General features: G+C 33.5%; 1 protein-coding gene across 1 annotated transcript in view; it reads left to right on the top strand.

Moving 5' to 3' along the window:
* LOC126879410 (uncharacterized) overlaps positions 1-24,482 on the top strand; it is a 68,427-nt gene extending 43,945 nt beyond the window's left edge. Inside the window, exons 2-3 of the mRNA XM_050642416.1 lie at positions 9,816-9,889; positions 24,310-24,482. Coding sequence (XP_050498373.1) covers positions 9,816-9,889; positions 24,310-24,367 — 132 coding nt within the window. The 3' untranslated portion in view covers positions 24,368-24,482. The remainder of the gene's footprint in view (positions 1-9,815; positions 9,890-24,309) is intronic.
* The last annotated feature ends 518 nt before the right edge of the window (positions 24,483-25,000 follow it).

Genomic DNA, 25,000 nt, shown 5'->3' with positions numbered 1-25,000 from the left:
AATAAAGATGTTACAGTTTGCTATTAGATTTGAAAAGTGTGTAAAAATTCCGAGACATTATTCAGGAAAATAATATTTAATAGGATACGATTGTTTTAATGATATGCAATCGTATGTTGTACAACAAGAGAAAAAAAGACATATTTCTCACGAGCGCAGAAGTTTGTTAGCACGAGCCGAAGTACGAGGCGAGTGCCGCAAATCAAGCGAGGGAGAAATATGTCGTTTTCTCACGTGTTGTACACTGTACTTTTTCTATGGATGCGTTTTGTCAAGAGTACAATCTTCAAAATTAAATAATTTAGGTGCTATTATGTAGATTATATGCCAAAATTGAAATAAAATACATCATCATCATCATTCTCTTTGCCTTATCCCTATGCGGGGTCGGCTTCCCTAATTGCATTTCTCCACATAATTCTATCTTGGGCCATATCAATGTTAATCCCCTTTACCAACATATCCTGCCTTATCGTCTCCCCCCAGGTCTTCTTCGGTCTTCCTCTCCTACTCCTTCCAGGAATCTGCACTTCAGCTATTCTTCGTATTGGGTGGTTAACGTCTCGAGGTTGAACATCACCAAACCATCTTAATCTATGCTCTCTCATTTTGGCATCAATTGGTGCCACACCTAGACTTCCCCTAATATACTCATTTCTAATTTTATCATTTTTTGTCACTCCACTCATCCATCTAAGCATTCTCATTTCCGCCACATGCATTCGCTGTTCCTCTTTCTTTTTCACTGCCCAACATTCAGTTCCGTATATCATAGCTGGTCTTATGGCTGTTTTATATAATTTTCCCTTCAGCTTCATTGGAATTTTTCTGTCACACAACACACCACTCGCTTCTTTCCACTTCATCCATCCAGCCCTAATTCTACTGCATGCATCTCCATCTATTTCTCCATTACTGAAATAAAATACATATTATACACATATATAGGTATTTAATATTGTTATTATTTATATACTTTTATTTATTTAAAATTATAGTTACCAGTTATATTTGAACAGTTTTGAAAGGTAATTCCTCGTAAGTTTTGATTTGACACATTTTATTTGACAAAAATATTTGTGTTGGTATTGTTCATATTACCATGGAAACCGCGATTCTACGTATGGAACCCGTGAGAAAAAATATTTCTCACTGCAATGACCGACTTTTCTCACACCCTGAGAAATTGTTCGTTTTGAATGTATGTAAGTAGTAGGAGGAATTGCACATTGAATAGCATCCATAGAAAAAAATAATTTTTTGTATTATTCATCTCTGCGGTTATCCTGCCAAGTTGTAAACGGTTTTAGATTAGTGTTTTTTAAGCATACTCGACATGGTATGACTCAGAAAATTGTGGTGATATGAATATGTTTTTATAACATCCTGAAATAATTTTACAGACAAACAATTTAATTTTTTTATACGAAATAACTATACAACCATCCTGCCTCTTTGAAAATAGATTTATATTAACCTTCTTGAGATATGTGCGAAATGGCATGACTTAGAAAATCGTGTAACTTTCCACGAATTTTTTTACAAATTTTTTAACTATATATAGTAAAAAAGGTTTAACTAAACATCCTGCCATTTTGAATAATGTCTACTGAAATTATTTATTTTATAACAAAATTTATTTTATGACTTACGAAATCACGGAACCAGAGTGAAAATTTTATACAGAATTTTCCAAGAAACAAGTGCAGTTAAACATTAGGTGACGTCATGCCAACATTTTTTTTTGGTCATTTTGAAATAAATATGATTAATTTATTAAGTTGGCAGGACTTAGAAAATTATGAAAATTTCATTATTTTCATTACATGTTTGTATATCTGTATACTCCCTTAGTCCTTTTGCAACCTTCCTGCCCAAAAAATTTTCTTCGTAAAATATTTAGATAGTGTCCTGTTATTCTATGAATATGGCAGGACTTAAAAATTCATCGCAACTCCCAATTTTTTTTCATGGAAAATCTAATTTTCACAGGAAAATGTCACAGGAAACCCGTGGATTTTTCCACAAATTGTAAGTACCTTCTCTAACCTTCCAGTATTGCAAAGGGCAGGAAACAAATCGTGGTTGAACTTCTGTTAATATCTCCCGGTTTATTACTGCTCTTACGGTGCCGTAAATTATCGCCTGTGTGGCCGTAGGGTAGACTTATGGAAATACAATGTAAAACTTATTTAGCGACAAAAATATAAATTGAGTAAAACGTATTAGATAAAATTATATGAAGACAAAACACTGCGCAAAACCATTCAGCAATTTTAATAATTGTGAACATAACTACAAACTTGTATATTTACATAATTATAATCTTTTAAAACATACATCTGCATGTAGTTAGAAATAATGATACAAAAACTTATCGTCATAACAAATACTTATACCGTACAAACGCAAATATCCTAATGAAGTTACTATTCAGTGCAGTCGGGTCTTGGAATTAGGTCAGCTAACAACTATTCTCTGGAGCATTCCGTTTATAGAGCATGAGACGTTTATTTGTGTTCTTATATATTTTGATAATAATCTGTCGTTGTATCGCTAATGAGTTTCTAGACTGGTATCCTTGTAGAATTGTTAGGCGCCATATAGTGCCATAATGTACTCGCATACACCAGAGATATAATTTAAGATTAGGATTTAATTGAGTAAAGTAAAAAATTTAATAAAAACGCTTTATAAATCCTATATTTATATTCAGAAGACTCTTGGGCTACATTACAGAACGTTTTCGAAATGAAAATTCCATCATCAGTGAATCAGTGCTGATTACTAGGTGTACAAGTTTCAGCCACTAAAAGTATCTGGGTGAAAATATTTAGTCAGCGGTATTTTTAATATAAATATACCTTTTATAAATGATTTTTAATAAATTTCAGAATTTCTAATAAATACAGAAAATTCTTTTCCTTGTGGATATTTTAATTAAAGTACTTCACTAAAGCTCCACTTTTTTGAAAAATTGTCATTGACGCTATTGTCAGTTCATAACACCTGATATCACTTTAGTTCAAAGAAATAAGGAAAAAAATATCCTGTTGGTGACACAACCCCCTTCCAGGCCAAAACCAAATTTTTTGAGTAGTATGGACATCTATAATAATAACCTATATGTTTCCTGCAGCCGATTTTGATGATATACATAGTTATAAACCAATGAAAATTAAAAACTGTAAATTTTCGCTTTTTTCGTCTATTACCAAAAAGTTAGGCATTTTAAACAAATTTGAGATTGAGAAACTCATAAATCGTATAAAAAACTTCAATATGCCGTTCGCTGAATATGCCTATTCTTATTGGTGGCTTAGAAAATTGCAAAATAAATCATAAATTTTGAGTTTTTATAGATATTCATAACTTATGTAAAAATTAACCTAGAATCTTCTTATTACACGGAATGCTGAGACTTCTGGTGCTTAAATCATACCCTAAATTTCAAAGCAATTGGTCGAATAGTTTAAAAGTTATTTAATTTGTTTATCCAAATTATTTTTTTTTGCAACAGTATAAGACAGAAAATGATGAAGTTACAGTAATACTTTGGATAGTTTATGAAAGAATAAGATTTACACCATTAATAATTATTTATGAAACACTGTGAAGTGTGCTTTTTGCGAATGCACGCGATATTTAGAGCACGAGCGACAACGGAGCGAGTGCTATACATCGCGTAAGTTCGCAAAAGTACTTCACGCACAGTTTCATACAATATTTTATCTACGATAAACAAATAAAAAACTGTAACTCTTCTCCACTGGAATTCATTTATATTCTACAATTTTTAAAATTTTGACATTTAAAAATTCTAACTACTTTCAAACCACGAAACTGTCAAAACTTTTGTTGTAATTTATTGCTCATATTGTCATCACCATGACAACGCGAAAGTTAAGGATATTTGATTATATATGAAAGTGTGTATTTGATTATATGTAAACATTGGGAAAAAGTAAATCCCATTTAACATACATTGTTACTCCACGCACACTTTAAACCTTTCACGCACTGCTATCTATAATGACAGTTTTCACAAATTAAAAACTTATACATAATATGACATAGAGTAGATAAAATAATTTATATGACGTAGAGTAGATAAAATAATTTATCTACTCTATGTCATATTATGTATAAGTTTTAAGTTTGTGAAAAATGTCATTATAGAGAGCAGTGCGTGAAGGATTTAAAGTGTGCGTGAAGTAACAAATGGGATTTACTTTTTCGCACTGTTCGTAACTTTCGAGTTGTCATCGTGACAATCCTTAACTTTCGCGTTGTCATGGTGATGGCAATATGAGCAATGAATTACAACAACATTTTGACAGTTTTGTGGTTTGAAAGTAGTTAGGATTTTTAAATTTCAAAGTTCTAAAAATTGTAGAATATAAATCAATTCCAGTGACGAAGAGTTACAGCTTTTTTTATTTGTATATCGTAGATAAAATATTGTATGAGACTGTGCGTGAAGTACTTTGTGCAAACTTACGCAATTTATAGCACTCACTCCGTTATCGCTCGTGCTCTAAAAATCGCGTGCGTTCGCAAAAAGCATACTTCAAAAACTGTTTCATAAATAACTATTTTCTACGGGTAACGGTTAAAAAGTAATTCTAATTGTTCATAAGTAAGCGAAAAATTGACATGTGCTTGCAAAATAATTTTACACTGTTTAAAATTACTTTTGGTCATTTTTTTTTAAATTATGTACATTAATAGTATAAATATTCTTCTTGCATAAACTGGCTGAAGTATTACTGTAACCTCATTATTTTTTGACTTATAGTGTTGCAAAAAAATGAATTTGGGATAAACAAATTAAATAACTTTTTCTACAACCGTGTTAAAAATGCAATTTTTTAGCACTCCATGCGAGCGTTAAAAATGCTGCTTTAAGGCATTAGTGCTTTAAAAATTTTAAGGCACTGCAGTTCATATTGACCGTATAGGCAATTTTGATGACATCATCAGATGAGATATGCGTGTTAAAAAGTTCAGTTTTAAGGCACTCATGTGCCTTAAAAACTTTCACATGCGTGCCTTATACGTGTACTTTCAACACTTATATCATAAATAACTATTAAACTATTTGACCAATTGCTTTGAAATTTAAAATATAATTTAAGCAAAAGAAGTCTCATCATTCCGTGTAATAAGAGGATTCTAACTTAATTTTTACATAAGTTATGAACATTTATAAAATCTCAAAATTTATGATTTATTTTGCAATTTTCTAAGCAACAAATAGGATGGACATATTCAGCGAACGCCATATTGAAGTTTTTATATGATTTGAGTTTCTTATTCTAAAATTTGTTTAGAATGCTTCATTTTTTAGTAATAGACGAAAAAAGCAAAAATTTACCGTTTTCGGATCTTTATTTATTTATAACTATTTATATTATCAAAATCGGCTGCAGGAAACATATAGGTTATTAACCCTGCTGTCCTGTTCGGGTGTATTTGACCCAAAAAATAATTTATTTCTTATTTTACAAATTATTACGCGGCGTAACGATTTGGTGTTTCGTGACTTTATTACCTAATATGAGGTCTTTTAATTGCATATGAGATAAACAATCAACTTCCTGATTTTTTTGATAAAAATGAAATTGTTACCTAGGGTACGTTCGGGTCAATGTGACCCGCGTATTTAAACCGTTAAAAACTACCTGTGTATGTGTGTTTAGTTGGCAGTATTCTATATTGGCAGTACCTGTGTGTTTGTCAGCCGGATACGTCTGTAAATAAAAATAGGTTTCTACAAGCTAAAACTTGTAAAATAAACTGTAGTATAGCTGCACGAAGTTGCAAACCAAATTGTAAATATGACCAACATGGACGGACAGCATGTCTTTGGAACCAACAGAAAAGACATGAATAAAGTTGTTGGTTTCCAAGCATACATTGGTCTTTTATTTCTAGCTCGAGTTTATAAGTCCCATGGTGAATCAACTAAAAGTTTGTGGAATGAAGAAACGGCTCGTAGTATATTTCAATCAACAATGTCACTTGTCACTTGATATATTTACAAAAAGTTTGCAAGTAATATGTTTTACAATACGTTTTGATAACAAAATTACTAGACAGGATAGGAGACGTTTTGATAAACTTGCTGCAATACGTGAAATTAATGAAACATAGGTAGAAAATGTACCAAAATTTTTTAACCCTGATGAAAATGTTACCATCGATAAGCAACTAGTTGCTTTTAGAGGCCGCTCTTCCTTCAAATGGTATATTCCAAGCAAGCCAGCGAAATATGGCACAAAAGTCTGGGTTCTTTTGTAATTATGAACAGAAAAACTTCTTATGCCCTAAAATTGCAGATCTATATAGGAATGCGTGTGATGTGTGACTTGAGTAGTGATTTGGAAGGCTACAATTTACGTGTAATAACTTTTTTACATCGTAAAATTTAGGACAATTTCTTCTAAAACAAAGTAGGTACAATGCCGGGGATTATAAGTAAAATACACCGGAGCTGTCAGCACAAATCGCGAATAAAGAAGTTCTTAGCTCGTCTGTTTTGCTTCATGCAAGATACCACTGTTGTTGACAATATTCCTAAAAATAATAGAAATGTTGTTCTTATGAGTACTTTGCATCATGAATCGATGAATCATGCATCACTTTCATCAAATGAAAAAGCCCCAAATTATTTTAGATTACAATTCAAATAAGGGAGCAGTGGAAACTCTAGATTAGCTTGTTGGCACGTATACATGTCGGAAGAGATAAATCGCTGGCCAATGATTGTTTTTTCTACTCTACTGGACATTTCTGCCTACAACGGGTTCGTGTTATGGGCGTCAATAAATATTCAATGGAATACCAATAAATTGGGAAAACGGCGAATTTTTCTGGAGGAATTGGGAAAAAACTAATGAAACCAGTCATCATTTCCAGAAAAAATACACCAATAACTAAAGGCTCTCACGAACTGATAAAAAGGACACGAGCAGGAACAAGTAGACAAGATGGAAATGCTAGTGAACCTTCTATGCACAATCTAACTCCGCCTGCTAAACGAGCAAGCTGTAAACTTGCCCTACAAACGATAACATGACTAATTATTATGTTGTATATATTACAAACATATTTGTAAAATCCATTCTTTTTATTACTGTCCCAGTTGTAAACTAAATTATGTTTTTGTAGATATTTGTTACTAGGCTTTTTTGAAAGAAAAAATGCCTTTTATTTTTGTTAATAAGGTTTAATTTACATTAGCAATATAATTTTTGTTTAATTAACCATAATTTCTTGTTAATAAAGTTTTATTTATCACCATTAGCTTATTTTATTTGGATTAAGGAGCGTAAACCATAGTTGGGTCATATTGACCCGAACAGTACATTTGTGTAGTTGACTCGAACGGGACAGCAGGGTTAATATAGATGTCCATACTACTCAAAAAATTTGGTTTCGGCCTGGAGGGGCATGTGTCACGAGAAAAACCTTATTTCTCTGGACTCTTTGTTAGAGCAGTAATGGACGGAAATATTATTTATCACTGAAGCTAGGTAGGCACTGAAGACATCTAAGCACTGAAGAATTGGTGAACCTATTAAGCAAGAGATTAGCAGAAAGGGATTTAATAGACCTATAGCAAAATAAATACACGTAGAAATGAATAAATATAGCTTTAACACTGGATTAAATACTTCAAGAGATACTTCAGAGCATTTAAGAGAATGTTAGAGACATAAGACCACTTAGACCGACTCATATAGCCCAGTAAATGAACAGGAAATTCGGCGATACCGTGTAATTTTCAGGGGCAACTCCGAATTGCATGAAAATTTGGATTTAGGTTCTACTTACCCTCCACTTCAAAGTTGAAGTTGTGCCGTTGGTTGCTTTTACTTGGGGGGTGACAGTCACCCCTTCTCGGGGGTGAAAAACATACGTTCAAGATAAGTCCGGAAATGGATAAATTGACTGATTTTGAGCAACTTTTGTTCTATAGAGTTTTTTACGTAAGTCAATATTTTTCGAGTTATTTGCCATTGAAAATGTTGATTTTTCGATAAAAAAACTACGTTTTCAGACGGTTTTTCGCAAATAACTCAAATAGTAAATATTTTATCGGAAAAAATATCCTTAGCAAAAGTGTAGCTTATAAAGAACCCAAAAAAAGTGGTGTATCAGTAAAGACTATCAATCAAAGTTGTAGCTCATGAAAAATACGTTCTTATTCATCTAATTATAAATCGAATATTTCAAGGTGAAATCACCGAAAAATTACGCACTTTTCAGGAAAAACCCATTTAAACTTTTTTAAAGTGTTTATAAAAAAAAGCTTTGTTTTAATTGTTAACAAAAGCTTTAGCATTAAAAATAAGCGAGTTACGCTCAAAATAAAGTTGGCCCTCTTTTTTTTGTAAAAAATCATGAAAATCTCGCCGTGTTTAGCTCCCCAAATGAAATTAATCGCTACCGCTTTACAAACGATTTACTTACCTATCTATTTTTTATATGATCTGTCAGTCTCACCGGTTTAAAGTGTTTATTTTTGAAAGGGTTATAATTGAGAAAGCTTGAATGGGTCATTAATCACGAGTGTATGCAAATTTTGAACAGCCGTATCTTAACCAATTTTTGTCTTACGGAGAAAAAAAATGAAACTAGCATATTTATAATAGCAAAACCTACATTTTTTTACTCTTTAGGATTTTCCTTATCACTAATACTTTTTAAGTTATTTTGAAAAAATGAAATTTTTCAAAAATTTTTAGAAAATTTTTTTTTACTATAAAACCAAATGTTTTCAAAAATAAGCACTTCAAACCAATCAAACTTACAGATCATATAAACAATACACATACAGTTAAAATAGATGGTAAAGCCAAACGATTAATTTCATTTAGGATGCTAAATAGCGGGAGGATTTCACGATTTTTTTACCAAAAAAAAGGGGCAAACTTTTTTTCAGTGTAACTCGTTTATTTTTGAAGCTGTAAACTTTTGTAAAAAAACAAATAATAAGCTTTTTTTCGATACTTTAAAAATGTTAATAAGGTTTTCCGGAAAAATGTTTCTTTTTTCGGTGATTTCGCGTTGAATTATTCGATTTGGAATTAGACGAATAAGAACGTATTTTTCATGAGCTACAACTTTGCTTCTACCGAATTTGTAGATTTTACTGGTACATCATTTTTTTCGTTTTTTTATAGACTACACTTTTGCTAAAATTATTTTTTTCGATAAAATATTTACTTTTTGAGTTATTTGGGAAAAACGGTCTGAAAACGTAGTCTTTTTGTCGAAAAATCAACATTTTAAATTGCGAATAACTCGAAAAGTATTGACTTACGTAAAAAACTTTATAGAACAAAAGGTGCTTAAAATAAGTCAATTTATCCATTTCTGGCCTTATTTTAAACACTCGTTTTTCACCCCCTGAGAAGGGGTAAATGTCACCCCCCAAGTAAAAGCAACCAACGGCACAAATTCAACTTTGAAGTAGAGGGTAAGTAGAACCTAAATCCAAATTTTCATGCAATTCGGAGTTGCCCCTGGAAATTACACTCCAAAACGGTCATTTATTGTGCTAATAATGATTTCCAACGAATAATGTATTCAATTATTACTTATTGACTTGTTTTTACTTACTTCTTTACAGCTTACTTGAAGTTTGTTTATATTATTAAGCTATTTTGTATGAAAGCTAATATTACTATATTTACGTATTCTACGTAGCACTAAACTATTATGAATTTTTTTCATGCATTCAACATTGCTTTGAACAATTCAAATCTAAAATATTTTATTAACATTAACTCTTCTTCATCTTTTAGGAATATAGAATAAATAAAGATGTTGAAGATGCCTTAAAACGTATTCAGCGGTTTAAAGTGAGAATAGAGGAGAGGTAATTATTAAAGATTTTCATATACTTAAGCCAAAACTATTCAACGCAAGTCCGGAAAGAGAGATGATTTTCTGAATACAGTAAATAGTTATTTTCCTAAGTGCAGAAAGTCATACTTTTCCGCACGCGACTGCAGTTTGCCGAACGACGCGAAGCGGGAGTTCGGCAAGCAGTCGAGTACCGAAAAGAGACTTTCTGCATGCGTTAGGAACAATATTTTTTCTACGAGTCTTTAAAAAATGACCAAATTTTAATCAATTAATTTAATTAATATGAAAATACATACACAAATTAATTCTTTGACAAGGTTGTCAAAACCAAACTTTCAGCATAACTGGTTAGCATGACGACGATCTTGGTTTCCATGACGACGATTCAAAACCACTGTTATTGTCTACTGACTTGATTTTCGAATATTATGTCAAAATTATTTTATTTCATCGAATTCTCGCATTAATTTCATTAAAACATGAACACAATAAGATATATTTGAAATAAATTAGTAAATAATAGTCTAAATATTAATTTTTCTACAACCGTGTTAAAATAGTATATTGTGCAACAAGTGCAGAAAGGTACTAATTTCTCACGAGTTTGAAAAGTTGCGGTACGAGCGCAAGCGAGTGCCGCAATTCAAACGAGTGAGAAATTACCTTTCTGCACGTGTTTCACACTATACTTTTACTACAAGCACAGTTTTTCCTAAAAATAAAAATCACAATTTCCAAACGACGATTAATTATAATAGGTACCTATGTGATAAATTTTAAACTGTATTTAATTAATACCTACTAATCAATTTAAATTCCTTATACCTAAATAAATTGCACAGAAATCAGTTAAAAAATTAATGCACTGCATTAATTTGTTTAAATTTAAACAATTATTACACATTATTTACATTATATTTATGCAGTCACGGATTTACACAAAACCTACTTCATTCGACGTCTCTTGCACAGGTTGCTAAATCCTTATTGGTTATTTGATAATTATAACATGTTTAATAAGAATAAAATTGTAAAATAAAACAGTTGTAACATCCATAATTTAGTTTCTATGCTATAGTTAAATATAATAATTGTTTTATAGGTTATATATTTGTGTAAAGTTTAACCACGGATATAAACAGAATATAACGTTACTCAGAATGCGGTACTCCACGGATGTAAACAGAATATAACGTTACTCAGAATGAGGTAGTCAACTGTGCAGAAAAGAACTTTTTCTACAACCACTATTCAAAGTGCACTTTTCTGCACGGTTTTATGTTAGCAAACTTGATATTTTCTCACAATATAAGATATTTGACATTAGTGTGCAGAAAAGTGACGTTTCTGTGCCGCAAAGTGACGTTTCTGTGCCGCAAAGTTCTTTTCTGCACAGTTGACTACCTCATTCTGAGTAACGTTATATTCTGTTTACATCCGTGGACTACCGCATTCTGAGTAACGTTATATTCTGTTTACATCCGTGGTTAAACTTTAGACAAATATATAACCTATAAGACAATTATTATATTTAACTATAGCATATAAACTAAATTATGGATGTTACAACTGTTTTATTTTACAATTTTATTCTTATTAAACATTTTATAATTATCAAATAACCAATAAGGATTTAGCAACCTGTGCAAGAGACGTCGAATGAAGTAGGTTTTGTGTAAATCCGTGACTGCATAAAAATATAACGTCAATAATGTGTAATAATTGTTTAAATTTAAACAAATTAAGGCAGTGCATTAATTTTTTAACTGATTTCTGTGCAATTTATTTAATTATAAGGAATTTAAATTGATTAGTAGGTATTAATTAAATACAGTTTAAAATTTATCACATAGGTACCTATTATAAATAATCGTCGTTTGGAAATTGTGATTTTTATTTTTAGGAAAAACTGTGCTTGTAGAAAAAGTATAGTGTGAAACACGTGCAGAAAGGTAATTTCTCACTCGTTTGAATTGCGGCACTCGCTTGCGCTCGTACCGCAACTTTTCAAACTCGTGAGAAATTAGTACCTTTCTGCACTTGTTGCACAATATACTATTGCGGCACAGAAACGTCACTTTTCTGCACACTAATGTCAAATATCTTATACTGTGAGAAAATATCAAGTTTGCTAACATAAAACCGTGCAGAAAAGTGCACTTTGAATAGTGGTTGTAGAAAAATTCAATTTTAAGCACTCCACACGAGCGTTTAAAATGCTACTTTAAGGCACTAGTGCTTTAAAATTTTTATGGCACTGCAGTTCGTATTGACTGTATAGTAGGCGGGGCCGAAAATAAGCAAAAAAAAAATTTTTGAGAAATGTTAAACGGGCTAGTAAAAAAAAGTTGTGTATGGTAATCCATATTGGATTCCGCGATTCCATGGGTACAAGTGAAGCACTTTTCACCTTACAAGTTCTACTTTAGGGATGCCGCGATGTTAGTTGTGATGTCTATGCTTGTTTTATTGACTACGGCAAGGCATTTGACCGTTGCCAGCACCAGAAGATGGTCACCGCCCTACAAAGGGTAGGATTAGATGAGAAGGACATTCGGATCATCATGAATTTATACTGGAACCAGCGTGCTCAAGTCAAGGTCGAAGACCAGTTGACCGACCAAATGAAGATCATGCGAGGAGTAAGGCAGGGCTGTGTGCTCTCGCCGACTCTTTTCAATATATACTCTGAGGAAATTTTTACTGAAGCCCTCACAAACCTAGAGATGGGAATCCGAGTGAACGGTGAATACATCAATAATATCCGCTACGCCGATGACACTGTATTACTAGCAACCAGCCTAAATGATCTACAGGCCTTACTAGACCGTGTGAGAACTGTGAGCGTAACATACGGACTGAACCTTAATATTAAGAAAACTAAATTCATGGTTGTCAGCCGTGTAAATTTAGATCCCGGGGCACTAATGGCAGATAGCGAAGAGATCCAGAGAGTCGACAGATTCACTTACCTCGGAACTACCCTCAACTCACAATGGGACCACGCTCAAGAGATTAGATCCAGAATTGAAATGGCACGGTCTACATTTATCAAGCTGAGATCCTTGCTGTGCTGCGGTGATCTCAGTTTGGGAACCAAGATGCGGATAGTGAGGTGCTACGTTCTTCCAGTGCTACTGTATGGAGTTGAAGCCTGGACACTGACGCAAGCCACTGAAAAGCGGATTGAAGCCTTTGAGATGTGGATCTACAGGAGGATATTAAAAATATCTTATGTGGACCATGTCACCAACATTGAGGTCCTACAGCGCATAACAAAAGAAAAAGAAGTGCTTAATTTAGTAAAACAACGTAAGCTTGAGTACCTTAGCCACGTGATGCGGAACGAAGAAAAATATCGAGTTCTTCAACTCGTCATGCAGGGCAAAATATTTGGCAGGAGAGGACCGGGACGCTGTCGTATCTCGTGGTTGAAAAACCTCCGACAATGGTTTGGGATAACCTCCGCGGAGCTGTTTCGCAGAGCAGTCAACAAAACAATGATAGCCTTGATGATCGCCAACATCCGGGCCGGATAAGGCACTGAAGAAGAAGTATGGTAATCCTTATACTGTGTACCAAACATAGGCCGAATTAAATTATCTTTGACCGGGCCCTCGGGGGCCTAAAAAAATTATATTTTTTTGCTTTATTTTTTCGGTTGTCTAGTGTATAAAATATTAAAATCGATGCTACTATCTCGTTAAAAATTTTCATCATGATCTAAAAAAATTTAACCTGTCCAGGACTTAAAACATAAAAGAGGGGTAAACAATACATATTCATTTATTATTTTTGCGCTGTGAACTATGCAGCTCTTTGCTTGAATCAATATTCGGCACGAAAGGTTTTTACATTACACTATTTTGCACATATTTAACATTATTTCGTATATTCATTTAACCCAGAACTCACCACGATGAGGTAGCTGCACGGTAAGTTCCACCCGCCCACCCTCCTTTGCTCAACATTTTTACTTACTCATTTCTTGAACCATAGTATCGACATTTACTTTTAAATATCCGCTAATTTTTTCTGGCATCAAGTTTAGCCCCAATGTAGATATCTCTAGATTATTCACCACACACTTTTATTGAAGCATCAGTAATTATCTTCACACACCTCTCCACCGCTTGAGTATGGCAAGGAAAATTGTCAAACTTTGGAACTTGTTTCACCATGTCCCACAATTCCTCGTCGGCCAAATTAGAATTATGTATTAGAAGAGTTATTAGAAGAGAATCTGTTACAGCACTATTCATCCAGTCTATGAGATCTATGTAATCTTCTGCGTCGAAATTGATTTAGGGATTTGGGATACTATGAAAATGCAATTTTTATAATATCAGCCATCTTACATTTTAAAATTCTTCTGGGAGTACAACGGTAGCTGCCGACGTGTTCACACCTCAGCGTAGCATACCGAATATATCGAATAGATGCATATCGTGTAAAAAGTGGTGTAGTGTACCCGATGTGGTTTTTATACGATAAGAACCATTAATACTTTTTATCAGTAAGTGATTTAAAAACTTTATTGTATACAAACAGCTAATACAAATAATTTGCCGGCCATATAGGCCAGGCATTGAGTCTCATACAAAATTAAATTGTCAATTAACACCAAAAATTGACGTGTAGCTTATGTGTACATGAGCAGCACGGGAAATACCAATAAACCAACTGTTCCTTCCACAACAATGCCACAACAAGATTCAACAACCAGCAACAACCAAAAAACACCAAACAACAACACTTCTCCAATGTCATACGTAACAGCAGCAAAAACAAAACCGAAGGCAACCTATCCAAAAAAAGAGCAGGCAGTCATACTTCATGCCGACGACAGCCTCAAATTGCTTGATTATGTGAAAGCAATTGGTGATATTGTCGAACCCAGGAACATCTGCTTCGCCTCCAGAATCTCCAACAATAGGGTCTGTGTATATTTATCTAATCAAACTCTAGTAGATGAACTAGTAACATCTCATCCTACCATACAAATCGGCTCCTTAATTTTAAACATACGCAAACTCGTTTCTCCTACAAAAAGAATCTTATTATCCAATGTCCCCCCGTTTATACCGCATGAAATTATCGAAACCGCAGTTAAAAGTCTAGGTCTAAAAATAGCTTCTCCAATATCTTTTCTTAAGGCAGGCATCCCCGGGGAGGAATTCTCACATATCCTTAGCTTTAGAAGACAGGTTTATGTGTTCTCCCCCTCTGAAAATTTTGAGCTTCAAACCTCTCTTTTGATCCCTTTCGAAGATACTGAAAACCGTATTTTCCTTTCTACAGACAGAATGGAATGTTTTGTCTGTAAAAAATCAGGGCACGTTGCCTCAAATTGCACAAATCCACCAGCAAGTACTTCTCCCAGTCAGATAATTCCTTCATCTCCTTTAAGAGCAGAATCCACGTCAACTGAAAAAAGATCAAAAACCAACACTCTACCGTTTACACCAACAGAAATATCTCCTTCAGTCGATAATACATTACTTACCTCCTCAAATGACAACCCCTCATTAGAACAACCAAGTCAACATGTGACAGATACACAGACACAGTATAAACGCACATACTCAGAACTTTCTTCTCCTAGCGACAGAACTAGCATAACTAAAGAAGCTACTCACACTGAACAAACTAGTACACACGACGGCTTTTCCAAACCTCAAACCAAGAAAAAACTTAAACGGTCAAGCTCTGACTCAACCCTATCCGAAATTACTTCATACGAAAAGTCCACAAATATTCATAATCCCAGCCGATAACATAATTGCTCTTCTTGAAAACTGTCACGGAAGTAGTGATCCATACGCAGAAGCATTAAAATTCACACCAGACATCAAATCACTTATCTCTACATTATACCAAATCTATCCCAACCTTAAAGAGAAATCAATCAAAAATAGGCTAACTCGTCTAATAAAAAAATTCAAAGACAAAACCGAACTATTAATGGATGATTCTATAAAATTACCCAATCTTCACCTCTCACAGGAAATAACAACTGATGATGAATACACGTCTGATGCATCTGAAAGCTCAAGGACATCTCAAAAATCTTCTTACTAACAAGTTCACAATTATTCAATGGAACTGCGATGGATTTTATCCTCGCCTCGAACATCTGCAATCCCTTATATCTGATCACTCTCCTGACTTTCTTTGTTTACAGGAAACCAATTTCACCACAGCTCACAATCCTTCTTTAAAAAATTTTGTTGGTTACAACTACATTAGAACCACTCATCTACGTGCGAGTGGCGGAACTTCCATCTTCATATCCAAAGAAATATATCACCAAGAACTCTCTTTAACTACTAATTTAGAGGCAATAGCAATAACCGCCTGGTGTCCTAAAAAAATAGCCATTTGTAGTATATACATTCCTCCTTACTTTAACCTACAGAGCTCCGATCTATCCGATCTTATTCAACAACTTCCCGTTCCGTTCATCTTAGTTGGCGATTTCAATGCCCACAACACACTGTGGGGATCTGAACGAACATTCGGCCGAGGAAAAATTATCGAGCAAGTCATAAACAACACCAATATTAACCTTTTAAACTTGGGAAATTCTACATATTTTCATATACAATCCGGAACTTTTTCCTCCATAGACTTGAGTTTTTGTGATCCCAAAATCGCTCCTCTGCTCCACTGGAACACTCTTCAACATTTATATGGTAGTAATCACTTTCCCATTCTCATTTCCAATAGTTCACCTAAAACTAACTATGTTCGTGAAAAATGGAAAATTCCTCATGCAAACTGGGATTCTTTTAGTGAAACTCTCAGAGATTTAACGGATCAAATTACCTTTACAAACAATGTTGATGAGTCTGTAATGCAATTTACGGATTGCCTCATCGCTGCCGCAGACCAATGCATTGGTAAATATGTCATAAATTCCTCAAGGAAAACTGTTCCCTGGTGGAATGACTCCTGTAAATTAGCCACCAAAGAATGCAAAAAGGCCCTAAATAAGTATCGGAAAACCCGAAGAATTGAAGATCTCATTCACTTTAAAAAAATGCGCGCAAAATCAAAACGAATCCTAAAAGAGAGCAAAAAAGCATCGTGGGCTAAATTTGTAATTTCTATTTCTACAGACTCTCCTCCCGCTCTAGTATGGGCGAAAATCAGGCAGATGAAGGGTGCAAATACAGCATATTCAATACCTGCAATAACTCATGAAGGCAATGTTGTTACAGACGATCAGCAAATAGCTAGCATACTTGCACAACACTTCTATGAGAAAACCAAATCCAACTCTTCCATTTCATACACAGACAATAACACACTTCTCGCTTCAAATCAGTCGAATCCAATCAATTTACCATTTACCGAACAAGAACTAAATATTGCCATCTCTTCTACAAAAAATTCAGCAGCCGGTCCTGATAACATTCCGTCAATTTTCCTAAAAAATCTCCACCAGGCCACGCTTTCTAAACTACTCGAACTTTACAATATGATATGGTGTAATCAAGTTTTTCCTGACCTTTGGCGACAATCAATCATAATACCCATTAAAAAAACTGATTGTTTATCTAACTCTCCCAACTCTTTCAGACCTATCTCTTTAACATGTACGCTCTGTAAACTATTAGAGAAAATGATAAACAGACGTCTGCTTTGGTACCTGGAGTGGCATAATCTTCTAGATTCTGCTCAGTCAGGCTTTAGAGCTAATAGAAGCACGATAGATAATTTGGTTCTTCTTCAATCAGAAATTTCTCAAGCCATAACAAAAAAAAGCGATGTTGTCGCTGTAGCCTTGGATATACAGAGCGCCTTCGATACTGTACCCACAGCTTCCATCACTAAAAAACTTCAAGAGTTTAACCTCTCCGGAAATATTTTATCATTCATATGTAACTTTATATCTAACAGATCCTTTAAAGTTGCCACAAATGGAAAATCATCTGGATCACACACTCCTCAAAACGGTGTACCACAAGGCTCAGTCCTAAGTACTATCTTGTTTCTTCTCAGTATAAACGATATAGGCTCCTTCGTTTCTCCCCCGGTCAAATATGTGATATATGCGGACGACCTTATTATTTTTTATCAAGGAAAAGTCACAGAAACTACATGTTCTTTACTTCAGAACGTATTAGATAGGATTTATAAGTGGTCAACAGAAATTGGTTTTAAATTTTCACCTTCCAAATCTAGAGTCATCAAATTTAGTAGAAGATACAGTTCCCATCCCCCTGCCATTTATCTAAACGGAGTTCTACTCAAACTTGTCGACCAACACAAACTATTAGGAGTTACTTTTGACACACGACTTACATGGAGACATCACATTCAAAACACCAAAAACAACTGCTTAAACAGAATGAACATTTTAAAAACTCTAGCCCACCACCAATGGGGGTCTGACGAAAATATCTTATTGAGAATTTATAGAGCCCTTATTCGCTCTAGATTAGATTATGGGTGCATACTCTACATGACCGCTTGCAATACTTATCTCAAATCTCTAAATTCAATACAAACGACCTCTTTACGTATATGTCTAGGTGCATTTCGATCTAGCCCCGCCGAAAGCATGTGCATTGAAGCGTTGGAACCTCCTCTTTTCATACGACGTCAGCTTTTACTTTCTTCTTATTTCACTAGAGTTTCCGCCAATCCAAAAAACCCAGTAATCAAAGTCATCAATCAAGTTCCTGAAAACAGAGAAAGATCTGTTTACCCTTTTTCACAATTAGCAAATCCATTGTTAGCAAGTATAGACCTAAATATAACCACCCCCATCAGGACCTCTAGTATTCCTCCGTGGACCAAAAAGCTATCTGATTTCAACACTAGCCTAACCAGACACAAAAAAGAAGAAACTCATAGCCACCTTTTTAGAAAATTATTTCAAGAAGCAATAAACACCAAACACTACAATCAAGTTCTGTATACCGACGCCTCAAAAGACGACAAGAATACTGGCTGTGCTGTATGTACCGAAAACACAACCTTAGCCCTATACAGGTTACCGACCACTTGTAGTATCCACACTGCAGAATTATACGGAATCCTAAAAGCTATTGAAAGGATTTCTCCTGTTACGAAATCTCTAGCAATATGCACTGATTCTCTTTCTTCAATTCAGTCCATTGCCAATATATACTCATTAAATCCGATAGTTCAAAAAATTCAACATATCTGTCACCAACACCATAGCAGAGTAACATCAATAACCATTCTTTGGACCCCCTCACATGTGGGGATCAGTGGAAATGAGTCGGCAGATATCGCAGCAAGAAAAGCATGTAGTAATGACTTATGCCTGGAAAAAATTCAACTTCATCAAGATATAGCAGCAACCATAAAACAAAACACTACTAAATCTTGGCAAACTCATTGGAATGGCCAAAACACAAAACTTCATATAATCCAACCCACTGTCCACTCGTTTAAGATACCTACAATGACCAGGAGGGACAAACTCATCATTCGAAGACTCCGAATAGGACACACCCGCCTCACTCATGGATACTTGATGACTTCCGAAAATCCACCTGTTTGTGAACATTGTAACTCTCACCGGCTTACAGTGGAACACTTAATTGTTGAGTGTAGTTATTACAGCTCGTATAGACTAGCGCATAATATAAACGGTAACCTCAAGCAAATACTTAGTTCGCCAAATGTGTACAGTGCCCTAATAGACTTTTTAAAAGATTGCAAAATATATCATCGTATATAAAAAAAATATTGTAACATTGTTCGTTAAAAAAAAAATAATATTGTAACAACTGTATCTTTACGAAATAACTGTATTTATCTGATGTAAGTTACTGTATTTATATCAACACTGTAATACTCAAAACGCTTTTGTACCTGTGTCAATAGCCATAGCTGTCGAGACATGTTAATTTCAATAAAAAAAAAAAATTCTTCTGACAGCAATCTCTCTAATACGTTGACCTGAATCTAATAACATACATGTTTGAATGATTTCCAGAAGCGCAAATTAAGCGTTGTCTTGATAATTATTGATAATTGATGAGTCATTATTCGGAAAATCTCTCGAGGCCTGGGTTAATTTCCATAGATGCCTCGTACCATATTACAATCTTGGCTGTGTTTTTATCTCAAACGTCATACGAGAATATACTTGTATTGACAAATCATGTATCAGCTAAAATCTTTAAGCTTTCACAAGGATCAGTTGTAGCTACATAAACTCTGAGAATGCCAGCTTCCCTCTGCCAAACTTTGAGAACATATTCCATCTCCAATTATTGCTTTAGATAGTTTGAACAAATACTATTGATCTGAACTTAGATTATTTTCATTTACAAGAGGCAGGACAGCTTCTATGGGTTTAAATTTAATAACAGACACTTTTTCGCAATTGGGAAGAAGAGATCCAATCGGCTCAGAATATGAATAGGGACCTTTTGTATGGTCATGGTTTGTTTCCAAAGACCACGGTTTGATCTTTTCTTTCATCAAAGTAGAGCCCTTCAATTGACTTGTTTAACATTTTACTCTTATGCTAGAGTTGCCGTCTATATTCCTTAACTCATCTCCGAATTTTATTTACATTTTCTAAAGCGGCATTTAAAAGCTTAAGTATTTTTTCCCGTCGACTGTATTATCTTTCTTTTGTTTAAGTAGAATATTACAACAAAAGCTTTTTTTGATAGCCCCGCCCCAAACCTTTTTTAACAAAATAAAAGTTCTTTAAGAGCCATGAGGCCCGGTTAATTACTTATTAAACCGGCCTAAATTTCGTATAGGATGATATAAATACTAGTTACAACTTTTAGCAACTAGCCTTGTATACGAAAGAGTAAAAAAATTTCGACCCAAAGAATTTTTTTTAAGGGCCAGGGGGCCCGGTTAAATATTTTTTAAACCGGCCCAAATTTTTTATAGGATTATATAAATACTAGATCCAACTTTTGGCAACTAGCCGCGTAGAAAAATAAAAAAAAAATTTCGGCCCGGCCTACTGTATAGGCAATTTTGATGTATTGTCAAAAAAATATAAAAATGTAATGTCAGTCAAGGTCAAGTAAAAGTTTTTGTAGATATTGCCCTGTAATTACGTTTGTAGAAAAAATATTGTATGATGTGCGTGTTAAAAAGTATATTTTTAAGGCGCTCATGTGAATTGCAGAACTCGCTATCGCTCATTCTGCAAACTTACACATGCGTGCCTTAAACGTATACTTAACGTGTACTAATAACTATTATTGCATGTATTATAATTACTTTAAGGCCATATTAACATACCTAAATTAACACGCGTACGGAAAAGTAACACACGTGCGGAAAAGTAACACGCGTGCGGAAAAGTAAAACTTTCTAAACTAAAACGCGTGCGCGAAAGTACACATTTTTGCACGCTCGTAGAAAAACATAATTACAATGCTGTTGCATAATATACTATTATTTCATTCACCTAATATCCAATATGTCTAAACAATTTAATTTAAAACTGAATTGTCAATTTGTGAAACATATTCATAGAAACCTTGATTTGAATGATATAGGAACACATTTGGAACACCTACAATGAAATAGTATATTGTACAACAAGTGAGAAAAAAGACCTATTTCTCACGAGCGCAGAAGTTTGTTGGCACGAGCCGAGGCACCAAGCGAGTGCCGCAATTCAAGCGAGGGAGAAATATGTCATTTTCTCATGTGTTGTACACTGTACGTTTTCTATGGATGCGGTTTTGCCAAGAGTTCAAATTTCAAAATTAAATAATTTAGGTGCTTTTAGGTATATTATATATGCATAAATTGAAATAACATACATATACATGAAGTATTTAATATTCTTAAAATTTATATACGTTATTAATTTAAAATTCGAATTAACAGTTATTTTTGAACAGTTTTGAGGGTAATTCCTGGTAAGATTGCTTCTACACATTTTGTTTGACAACATTAATAATTGTGTTTGTATTGTGTATGTTACCATGGAAACGGAAATTATATGTACGGAAAACCGTAGGAGAATCCGTGAGAAAAAATATTTCTCACTGCAATGGCCGACTTTTCTCACTGCGTGAGAAATTGTTCATTTTGAATGTATGTAAGTAGTGAGAGAAGTTGCACATTGTGTAGCATCCATAGAAAAATAATATTTTTTTTATTTAATATCTTCACTTTTTTTTGTGGGTTGCTTTAAGACCATTACAAATACACTCACCGGCACAAAATTCTGCCACCCAAAATTTTTGATTACGTTTGACAATCCATAACTTTATTATTTTGTACTCCGATTTTCAAGATTCTTGCATCAGTTTGTAGGTACATGTATTGATATCGTTTTTTATTATTCCGGTAGCAAAAATTTTTTGCTTAGATGGCATTATACGGGGGCGAATGGAACCGTTGTATTTTCTACTAACTTTAGAAAATTCTGTGGAAAAATGGAAGGACTGATTTTGGTTCATACTCCTTTTATATTATCCTAGAGGTATCGCTAAGGTTTTGTATTTTGAATTGTCCGAATATCTCTTTTCTTGTAAGAGCTATAAATAAAAACACTGCTTTTAAGGTTTCTTTAATTAAAAATATCAAACGCACTGAAATTAACAAAAAAAAAAAGAAAATTAACAACAAAACAAAACAATTCAATAGCGGGTGTATGTCCGTCTCTTGTAGCAACGACTACTCGCCATCTGTTTGGCATTGAATAAAGGTGTGTTATCCTTGCCTGGGGAATAGCCCGATATTCCTCTACCAGTGCCATCTGTGCCAAATTTTCTGGAGGCCTAGGCTGACGGCGAATATATTTTTTTAAATCATCCCATCCTCATATACGCAATAGTATTGAGATCTGGGCTACATGCAGGCCGTTTTAATCCTATCAATCCAATGTAGGCCTCACCACACTCTTGTATATTTTTCCTTTCACACCTGCCCTGATTATTTCCTGAATACAGGGTGTTGCATTAAAGAAAACATATCTTTGATGCTGTATGGTATTATGGAATACCCTGTATATTTAAACTAATTTTAAAGTAACTCCAATCAACCAACTTTTAGCTAACTCCAATTTTTAATAAAAAAATATGAAAAAAATATTTTTGAGAAACGCTTTTCTTTAGTTACGAGTGACTAAAATTAAACATATAAAAATCAACCAAAAAATAAAAAAAATTGAAAAAACCTAACACATTCGTCAAAGAAAAGCGTGGCGCGTCTACATCGAATAAACGGTTTTCGCACCACGCTTTTCTTTCGAATGTGTTAGATTTTTTCAATTTATTTTTATTTTTTGCTTTTTAGTTGATTTTTTATAATACGTCACTCGTAACTAAAGAAAAGCGTTTCTTAAAAAAATTTTTAGTCTTACACTTTTCAAACATTAAAATATATCGTCATGTTTATTAAAATATGTATAAAACATATATGATGCACAAACATGAAAAGTAGTCGGAATCGGCAAAAAATTTGAAATTTCATTGTTTATTTATGAAGCGTAACGTAAACAATTAACATAAAAAGTAAAATTATGTATAGTTCATATAATTAGCTACAATCTGTAATAGTTTCAAGTTTCTTCATTTTAAAAAACAAGAGAATTTAAGCATTTTCCGTTTTTATTTAAATCCGCAAAAACCGTTTTTTTTATTTAAACAATTAATATTCAAAAAATGTTTTATTGACTATTCGTGTATTGCTCCCGCGAATGCATATGTCTGCAAATTTTTAGTCATTTGCATTGAAGAAAAGGCAGTCAAATTAACGTCCAAAGATTTGACCGAAACGATTGAACTAAAGAGATGCGTTTAATAAATTAATACGACAAAACGAATTCTAATGTTAATTGTAGCACAAAACGTCTCTACCGGCGGTTTTTCTAAGACTACGATAAAAACACGAATTTTTTGAATTCGAGTTTTGGTTGAAGATTTGTTTCGTATCGTATTTGAAATTTGACACGAATAAACGCCGCTTTATATATAAATAAATATATGAGCGTTCAAAATTTGAACCTTTATTGTTTATTTATGAAGCATAGCGTAAACAATTAACGTAAAAAGTGAAATTATGTATACATAGATCATATTATTAGCTACAATCCGTAAAAGTTTAATGTTTCTACATCGTAAAAAACAAGAGAATTTAAGCATTTTCCATAAAAACCGTTTTTTTATTTAAACAATTTATAAACATAAAAAATTTATTGACTATTCGTGTATTGTTCCCGCGAATGCATACGTCTGAAAATTTTCATTCATTTTCATTGAAGAAAAGTCAGTCAAATTAACGTCTAAACATTTGATACAAACTATTGAAGTAAAGAAAAGCGTTTAAAAATAATTTTTTTTTGGTATCTTCTATAATAACAGATATAACGTACAAAACGCCACAAAAGTTGATCACCTTATATATGTTATATAATAATTTTTATTCTTTAACTAACTGCTTGTTCTGTTTTAGGGAAGACGCAGATGACAGCTTTTTCGACGATCCATTTTTTGACAATTCTTTGGAATAAAGAGTTTTTGTTTTAACAAATCATAATCATCTAGTTATTTTAATAGTATAAACTGTATCTGCTTTCGATTTATGATGTTAAATAAAATAAACGAATAAATTTTCAGTTTGACATCTATTGGCTTCTTCCATTAATGAAAAACAATTATTAAAATTTTATACTTTAGTTTATTATCAAATGCAAAATGTTTTTGTATTTTGATAATAATTTCAGAGATGGAAATTGAAAGGTCAAATAAACTTAAATTTGAAGTAAAATTGTGGCTTATACCCACCCATAATACTATGTTTCTTTATTAGTGCACAATCATACTTCTTCCTCTACATTTTCATTATTATCGGCGTAAAGTGTGAGGCAGTGGCGGCTCGTGGCCTTGGAGACAGGGTCGGCAAGGTTTTTTTGTCTCCTTATATAGGTATACCATCAAACTAAAAGGCTTAAATCATCATAGGAGATTTTTTTGTTTTTTGTTTTTTTATTTGATGTACTTGACATTCTCTCTTGTTTATATATACGTGTTGATTCTTTTGAGACAAGATAAATTTCGTTTATTTGAGGCAGAAATTGGTGGTAGTGGTGATAAGAAAATTGATGAACAGTTTGTTATAATGAATTGCAGTACATTACTATATA

This window comes from Diabrotica virgifera, chromosome 1 (assembly GCF_917563875.1).
Source record: "Diabrotica virgifera virgifera chromosome 1, PGI_DIABVI_V3a".
In the NCBI taxonomy this organism is placed as follows: Eukaryota; Metazoa; Arthropoda; class Insecta; order Coleoptera; family Chrysomelidae; genus Diabrotica; species Diabrotica virgifera.
Note: the sequence above shows the minus strand (reverse complement) of the source record. Positions and strands in the feature narration are given on the sequence as shown.